The sequence below is a fragment of the Callithrix jacchus genome, chromosome 4 (genome assembly GCF_049354715.1).
Source record: "Callithrix jacchus isolate 240 chromosome 4, calJac240_pri, whole genome shotgun sequence".
In the NCBI taxonomy this organism is placed as follows: Eukaryota; Metazoa; Chordata; class Mammalia; order Primates; family Cebidae; genus Callithrix; species Callithrix jacchus.
In genome coordinates this window covers 34,915,885-34,924,465 of record NC_133505.1, presented here as the reverse complement: position 1 = coordinate 34,924,465, position 8,581 = coordinate 34,915,885, and the positions used below count along the sequence as shown (strand labels likewise).

Below are 8,581 nucleotides of genomic sequence, written 5' to 3'. Positions count from 1 at the left end.
CAAATAACTGCAATGTTGAGAGGTTAGTTAACCTGAGCAAAAGCCTTATTTTATTTAACAGTGGGGCCTGGTGATTGTCCCAGTCATCAGGGGTGTCCTGAGTAAAGGAACCCGACTGTGTCTTGGTCACAGAGGGATCAGCACCCATCCTCTCTGCATCTACTCCGCCAACCCATCTCTGCCCCAAATTGCCAACATAGGCAGATTCCACTGGATCTAAGCCTTCAGCCTTATCCACACTAATTAGACACATGGAATGCAGAGGTCTGTGAGTCACACTTAGGACATACTCTGCAAGTCTAGAGAAATGACCAGAAGGGAAGGGAAAGGAAGGGGCCCTGGGGTCCACCCAGGGCTGATGAAGAGGCCCTAAGCCCTACAAAGGTGGAGGGATCTTCAGGTGTGTGTCAAAGTACGAAGTTAACGGTATAAATTAATGCAAGTCCAACAAAACCCTGGTTATTCCTACGATGATTATTTTGCAGCAGCATAAACATTTTATTTTAGGTGTTTTTTCTCTCCGCACCCCAAAGCCCTCGGGCTCCTAGGTTGGCTGTTGCCCTAAACTGAGCCCCTCTGTGGTTCTTCACTGGGAGGTGCAGAGAAGGCCGGAAGTCACAGGAGGTTCAGGACGTCAGGGAGCTGAGGGCCTAAGATAAATAAAGTAAAAACAACCGCTGTTCGAGACTTAGTCCTCTCGCCTCACGCGGGCACAGGGGGCCGCCTGGGCCGCGAGCTGGCCAGGGGCTGAGCTGGATCCCAGGGCGCCACGGTCTCCGCTTCACCGCCTTTCGCGCGCCCCACTTCAGCCTTTCAGGGTAAGGTAGGAACCTTTTTTCCAGACTGCAAAGAAAGGGAAGACTTTGCCGGAGAAAGAGGCAGTGAAGGTGAAGATGGACTCCCTGGTTTGGGCGTTGAGGAGGGTCACCAGCCCCGCCTCGTAGTCCAGGGTGACGCCCACGCCGCGCGGGATCTCGCTGAGCCGCAGGTCGGTTCCCGGGGAGGTGCTGGCCCAGCACTGCTGGTGCGAGATGATCACGGCCCAGATGCCGTCCTCGGCGCTGAGGCCCATCTCCCCCTTCCTGCTCACCGCCTCCGCGGCCACCCCCACCGTGCAGCCGCCGCCGTCGCCCAGCTGCAGGTCCACCTGCCAGCGGTGGCACCCCGAGGAGAAGCCCGGGAAGCCCAGCACGGCCGGGAGGCCGTCGAAGCGCAGGGGGCTGTCTCGTAGGTTCTTCTTCTGCCCGGTGTATCTCACTGACTTCCTGTCTTCCGAGAGGGCCAGGCTCCGGCTGGCGGTCTGAGGGTCCAGAGTGATGACCCCTAGAGGGAAGAGGGTGCAGACCTCAACAGCGGGCGGCAGCCACAGCTGTTCCTAGAGCAGGCAAGGCGAGTGGGAGTTAGGAGCACTGACTGGGGCAGCCTGCTATTGGGCCACTTCTCTGAACAGTCCTTCTACCTAATAGGCAAGTGGTGCTGTAAAGATTTGCTTCTCAAAGTGCAGGGGGAGGCGCCAGCAGCAACCCCATCGCCCCGGAGCTTGTTAGAAATGCAGAATCTTGGATCCCATCCCACCTTACTAAATCAGAATCTGCATTTTAACAGGATCCCTAGGAGACCATTCTGCATGTCGGGTTTGAAAAGCACTGATCTATACCAGAGTGAGGTGATGCTTGTGGAAACAATTGCTAAATTAAGCACCAATTAAAAAATAAATGTGATTTTAAAAAATCGAACATTATTTGTTCAAATCAATAGAGTCCAGCGCAATGCTGCTTAGAAATCTAGGGCTTGATAAATATTTTTTAACGAGTGATATCTATGTAAGTAGATGACCTTAATTAAGCACTTACTATGAGTCAGGTAATATACTAAGCTCTTGGCCTGTATTAATTCATTTTGCCCTCACAGCTACTTATGGGACAGGTACAGTACTTTTTTTCCCTTCATTTTACTGATGAAGAAATATTGTGGGACAGAGGCTTAATAACTAGCCCACTGTCTCAGAGCTAGCAAAAGCTGAATCAGGAACCCACGCAATCGCGCTCCAGAATTCATGCATTGTTTTGCTCTATTTGCTGCCATGGACTGAATGGGTGAATGGAAGAATGACTCCCCAAATCCCAGGCTGTTTACCTGAATCTGGTTCCAGATGATGCACCAAGTTTTCTAAGGGAAGTAGAAATAGAAAGAGAGATCTGTGACTTATTACTTCTTACAGGCATCCCCAGGGGCAAGGTGTCTCGAGTACAGTGTGAAGATGAGGACAGAGGCTGTGGCTTCTGCTGTGGACTAGTAGAGGAGAAGTGGTCCTTGCCCTCCCGGACTCTCAGTCCAGAACCTGTCCTTAGGGAGTGGAAGAGATGCTCTGGGAATGGTGCCCCTGAGTCAGTTGAGATCACTAAGGGAAGGATCTGGGGAGGGAAGATGTCTTGAGCCAGTTTTTGAAGGCAGAGAAGGATGGGGATGGGTGGAAGGCAGGAGGGCAGCTAATGGAACTGGGGAAAACTGAGGCCCCTTCCCCTTTACCTGAGAACATCCTCATCATCTCTGGGAGGGGAAGTATTTTCCTGTGGAGATCACGGATCTTCTGGACAAGGTCAGGAGAAATGGCCTCAGGACTCACAAAAGTCTTCATCTCACACCTGCAGGTAGTTTGGTAACCAGTTAGCTCCAAATTCCAAAAACAAATGTTTGGGTGAGACCCAGTGAAGCTAAAAAATCAAACTAAAGAATGATCTTGATGTCTGTGGTGAATAATCAATCAGATTGAGTATCATTTCTTTACTTTTACTAGAAATGTGTAGTTACTAAAGTAGCAGGCATTTCAGTTAAACCTAAGAGGAACTAACAATAATTACTTCTCAAGAATTGGAGAGGTAGGCCCCTTTAGGAGAGTGGGTTTGTGTGGGCCAGGGACAGAGATCATTACCCATTAAAGCCCCTAGAGGGCAACAGGGTACCATTTGAAAACAGCTTTAAACTACCCTCTGTGTGCTGCTATTTGTAAAGGAAACGAGGCTAGAAGGGAAGAAAAAAAAAGATAAAAGAAAATATATATTGCAATGAAAAAAACTCCTGATTCTGGTCCCAGTTCAGTCCTCATTAGATACTCGCTGCATGACCTTGAGCACTCTTCACCCCCGGGTCTCAGTTTCTTCATCAAACTGGAAGATCTCCAAGCCCTTCTAGATCTAAACCTCTAATGCTCTTTGAAAAGTATGTTTGGAGACATTTCCTGATTCATGGACCCTGGGCTTTTCCTCCCTGCGCGTGAATAGGCACAAAGCATGTGACAAGTGTTCCCTAGTTACTACACCTCTTCTCATCTCAGAGCAGACAGGGAAGGAAATGCATTTACAGTGCCTCTGGCTCCTGGTGGCTGTCCTTTTGCAACAGCATTAGAAAATTCTGAAGGAAACAAGAGATGTGTGTAAAAAAAAAAATGAATGAATGAAAGAATAGGCTGGTATTCGTGGTTTCCATGCTTATCATAGTCTGCAGAAAGTATTTCCCCTTTGAATTACATTTTAAATGGTGTTAGACACTGACTCAAGTACTAATAATTGCATAGATTAAATAAATGTTCCTGGATCAACCTAAAAACATGATTGTTATTTATAACTTCACTTCTAGGGGAAAAACATGTCACCAATACAAACCAATTGGTTTAAAAATTAACCTTTAGAACATGAATCTTTAGTGAGTTTGGACTGTTTGTGCATGGGTGAATGAGACAGTGTGTCTGCCAGAGTGCCTTTGCTTTCGTGGAAGAGGGGAAGTGGGTGGCACTAAGTGCCACTGCCCTTGCCCCTTCCCCTTCAGTCTTCAAGTTGAGTAAAAGGAGGCCAGGCTGGGGAGTGGACCCTACCTGCTCTGGTTGACTCTGACATCCTACAAAAGAAAGACAAGAACATGCATTTAGTTTTCATAAATCTTTCCTGTTAGGGATTCTGTACATCCTTTTTCCTTAAAATGTGAGCTAAAAACTCTCTTCCTGCAGAGAGCTTTCCTGTTTAATTACCTACTCATTCAATTGTTCTTTTACATCATGCTTTCCTACTAATTTGCGTCTCTATAGTCAGTTCATTTGTGCTGGTTTCTTTGTTTCAGCCTTATTGTGAGTGGGTTGTGTCTGCAGTGATTAGGAGGTGGTGGAGAGCAGGGACCTGCCTTGCATCAGTTATCAGCTGAACCTGATGTGAACCGGGATCACATATTCATAACCACAGCAGACATCAGTTATTGAGTTCTTTCTATGTACCAGGGGCCATGTTAAGCATTTTATATGGACTGTTTCTTATAAGTTTGCAACAACTTAATGCGGGAGGTGCTATTTCGTCCCCATGTTTAGAGAGCTTAAGAGACTCTCTTGAGTCACACAACTGGAAGAGCCAACATTCAAATCCAAGACTGTCTGACCCTAAAGCCCTTAACATGACCACATTGTATGACTTGGGCAAGTCTCCAGCCCCTCTGGGTCTGCATCCCCATAACTCTCCACTTCCCTTTTCTGCCTCTTTCCAGCCCACAGCATGGTGCCCACCCCCTTCCTGTGGAGTCCCTCTCCTATCCCACGAAGTGTGAGGTGTCTCTCACTTTTAGAAGCTCACTTGCTGGCTGCTGGCACTTCTCCTCCAGCTCCTTGACCTGGGCTCCAAGCCGGGTGACTTCCTCAGAGACCTTTGTGATGTATTCATCCCTCTCCTTCCGGATCTGCTGCTCCAGTTCCCTCAGCCTGGCCAGCAGGAGACACCGCTGATGCACCAGCTCCTGCTGCAGCCTCTCAAAAGCTGTTTCCACCTGATGCTTCTTGCTTTCAATCTGAGTCTGCAAGGGATACAAGACAGACATGTTTAGGAAAGGGCTCAGAGATAGCAACCAGGACGATCATCTATGTACTTCTTATTGATTAACAGGAATAGGGAGTAACTAGTTCTGAGACTCATTCCACCTGTGAGTACGCTTAGAAGACAGGTCTCAGGATGAACTTACCAATGACAGGGGCTGTGCTTCAGCCTTAGCTAGAGATTCTAATAATAATGCTACATTATGCTCTCAGAACAACGTTGAACTTTTCAAAAATATTCCCACAACTGCAATACCATCTTAACCCTACTATACCTTTTTAGAGTTAGGTGGGGAACACTGTAGTCATTTCTTAGAGACCAAAGAAAGTTGTGATTGGAGTCAATACAACTTAGTGGGAGAGTGTGTGATTTTGGTCTTAGCCATGGAAATCACCATCTACAGGGCATACTTTGATGAAAGCTGAGGGATGGTGAGAGATTGTTTTGTCCCCACACTGTTTCCTTGGTCAGGGTACCAGAAATCCCCACACTCCGATTCCTCCATAACTTTACAGCATGAAAAAAGAGGCGTGAGGGAGCCAGATGCAGCCACACCATCAGCCTACTGTCCTCAAGGTCAACCTTGGTCAGGACTAGAATCCTGACACTAATATACACCTTTGGACGCCAAGCTTCCCATCTGAAGGTGGTATATTCGGGAAGACAGACTAGGACGGAAAGAACAATGGATTAAGGGCCAAGAGGTCCAGGTTCATTATGAATGTGGACTTTGCTACGTGGCCTTGAGAATGTTGCTTTTCTGGACCTCAGTTTTCTGCTCTGTAAAATGTGATGTGTAAGATGGATCTTGTATTAGAAGACATCAGAACCACTTCCAGTGTTGATGGTCTGAGATCCCAAATGCCTTTGTGCAGCCACAGAAAGGTGAATGAGAACAGTGTGCCAGTTCTTTTCAGCCAGGCGACAGATACCAGCCAACAGTTTTCCCCAGAGTCTGTTAAGAAAAACCTTCAAAGGAAAAGGTAGACAGTGACGTGGCCTGTACCAGCAGCACTTGAAGCTTCTGATCTTCTCCACACTTTACATCCTCAATCTCATCTCTCTCCATGCTCAGGGCTTCCAATCGACTCCTCAGACGATCCTGTGGGGAGAAGAATGGGTGGACAGAGGTGGCTGAATTCATAATCCAACTCACAAATATTAATTACCACATCCTGAGCACACTGCTGAGTGCTGAGGGATTCGAAGGTGGAAAAGGCCCAGTCCTTGTTCCTAAAGAGATCACCATCTAGTAAGAAGTCAGTTTCAAGTGATTAAAATGCAGACAGATAAATGCAATAGTCCAGGGGTGCACACAGTGAGATGGGAACACAGAAGACAGCTCTGCCTGTAGGCCTAAGGGAAGGTTTAGAAAGCAGAAAACATTTACAGTGTGCCTTGAAAGATACATTTCCAGTTGAATAGAGAGGGAGAGAAAAGGACTTAGTGCCCCTGAATTGTATACTTAACAAGAGAGAGGCGGGGTATGATGGCTCACGCCTGTAATCCTAGCACTTTGAGAAGCCAAGGTGGGCAGATCGTGAGGTCAAGAGATCAAGACCATTCTGGCCAACACCATGAAATCTCGTCTCTACTAAAAATACAAAAATTAGCTGGGTGCGTGCCTGTAATCCCAGCTACTAGAGAGGCTGAGGCAGGAGAATTGCTTGAACCCTGGAGGCAGAGGTTGCAGTGAGCTGAGATCATGCCACTTCACTCCAGTCTGGTGACAGAGCGAGACTCCATTTCAAAGAGAGGGAGAGAGAAGACAGAGAGATGGGAGGAGGACAGAAGAGTATTCTAGGAGAAAGAGACTAAGTGCAAAAAGTATTGGAAGGAGGAATGAATAAGACAGTTCAGGAAAAAACAGCAAGCGCAACTCAGTCTGGCTGGGGTGCCTCGAGGAGGGCATCTGAACGATGAGGCTGGATGGGGAGGCAGGATCCTGATTGCAAAGGGCCTTGAATATTTTGCTAAAGACACTGGACTTTCTTTGGGCACTAGGGATACCCGGACAGAGTCTAAGCAGAGGAGTGACTTTGGGTTTTAGGAAGACCTGTCTCCCAGCAGATTGGAAGGTGACTAGAAAAGGTGAGAATGGAGACAGGGAATGCCCTGGAGACCGCAAAGTCTGGGAAAGAGATGGGGTGATCCTGGCTGTGGGGATAAGGCAGAATTAAAGATTCGGGAGATGTTTCTGAGGAAACCACTTCCAGACCTGGTGACTGGATGACAAGAGCGAGATCTGAGAGGCTGTCGGGGATGGAAAATGCCGGAGACCAGATGGGGAATTCTCACAATTCTGGACTACTGCCGCCCTCCCTTTCTGAAGAAGAGCAGCACTAGCCCGTTCCTTTTCCCAGCTCCTCCCTCCCCTCGGCAGTCAGGGCCCTATAAATCCCGTATCCAGTGTGGATCCTGGGAGAACAAGTTCACCTTGCCCATAGCCCACAGAAGATCCCACTCGGCACTGGGCTTTCCTTCCACAGCGAGTGAAGCCAAGGCTCTAGTTCTGTGCACCCCACCTCTGTGGAGTCCTCTGAGAGCCGGAGCTGAAGTTCCCACAGCCCGGAACTCCCGCACGTCCGCACATCAGCACATCAGCACATCAGCACACCTGAGCTGAGCCCTATCTGCCTTCAGTTTGGGAATGTCTCAAAGTTCCTATAGCCTTAGGATCCCCTGATGTGGAAGCCCGGCCTTTCATCCAGATCCCCACTCCATTCCCTCCCCTCATCACCGGACATCATCCTGCCCCAAACAGGCCCTAGGTAAAGCCACGCTTTTTACCCGGTAGGGCTGAATGGCCTCGTCCAGGAACCTCACGGTGTGCGCCTGGTGCGAGGGGCTCTCCCTGCAGAACACACAGAGGAAGTCGGTGTCGTTCTCGCAGAAGAAGTAGATCTTCTCGCCGTGCTCCTCACAGTAAGTCTCCCCCAGCGGGCCCAGGGGCACAGGGGCCATGGGCGTCTCTGCCTCCTCCTCCCCTTGGCAGAGCGGACAGAGCAGGATCTTGCCTGAGGGCTGGGCTCCCATATGGGAGAGCTTGGGGAGGCAGAGCCGGCAGAAGGTGTGTCCACAGGGAGCGGTCACCGCATCCTCCAGCGGCCCCGCACAGCAGGTACAGGAGGGCGGCCCGTGGACCACCTTTAGGGACAGGGTTGAGGGCATCACTGTGCCTTCTCCAGCTCGTCCACTCAGACCTCTGCCTCAGTGCACGCGAAATCGCTTCCCCTGAAATCCAGTCACAATTATAGGAAACACAGAGGGGAAGTACTGCAAGGCTGAGAGAGAGAGAGAGAGAAAGGCAGGAATTTCAGCACAGGGAAGCCACCTGGCTCCGCCTCTTGTGCTCCCTAGAACCCTAAGCCACCACCTATCAGCGGAGTGGGTCCAAACTCCAGGGCGTCTCGAATTACCCAGCATTTCCCAGTGGTGGCCAATAAACCAGTTTTTTTTTCTGCCCAGGCGGGAGTGCAGTGACGTTATTATCGGCTCACTGCAACCTCTGCCTACTGGGTTCAAGTGATTCTCCTGCTTCAGCCTCCTGAGTAGCTGGGATTAAAGGCACATGCCACCATGCCCGACTCATTTTTGTATTTTTAGTAGAGACGGGGTTTCACCACGTTGGTCAGGCTGGTCTCGAAGTCCTGACATCGTGATCCACCTGCCTTGGCTTCCCAAAATTCTGGGGTTACAGGCATGAGCCACCTTGCCCGGCCCAGTAAGCC

The 8,581-nt window shown here is 49.3% G+C and overlaps 1 protein-coding gene across 2 annotated transcripts; it reads right to left on the bottom strand.

Moving 5' to 3' along the window:
* Window positions 1–477: 477 nt before the first annotated feature.
* TRIM15 (tripartite motif containing 15) lies at window positions 478–8,152 on the bottom strand. 2 transcript variants are annotated; one of them, XM_054254817.2, is made up of 7 exons: window positions 7,641–8,152; window positions 5,857–5,952; window positions 4,600–4,830; window positions 3,872–3,894; window positions 2,530–2,645; window positions 2,137–2,341; window positions 478–1,323 (listed from the first exon to the last, which is right to left on the bottom strand). In XM_054254817.2, the coding sequence occupies exons 1-7, from the start codon at window positions 8,019–8,021 to the stop codon at window positions 651–653; spliced, it is 1,725 nt and encodes a 574-aa protein (XP_054110792.1). In that variant the 5' UTR covers window positions 8,022–8,152; the 3' UTR covers window positions 478–650. The 2 variants fall into 2 exon arrangements, with proteins under 2 accessions (XP_054110792.1, XP_017827093.3); XM_017971604.5 differs by having other exon boundaries at window positions 2,137–2,169.
* Between the last annotated feature and the right edge of the window lie 429 nt (window positions 8,153–8,581).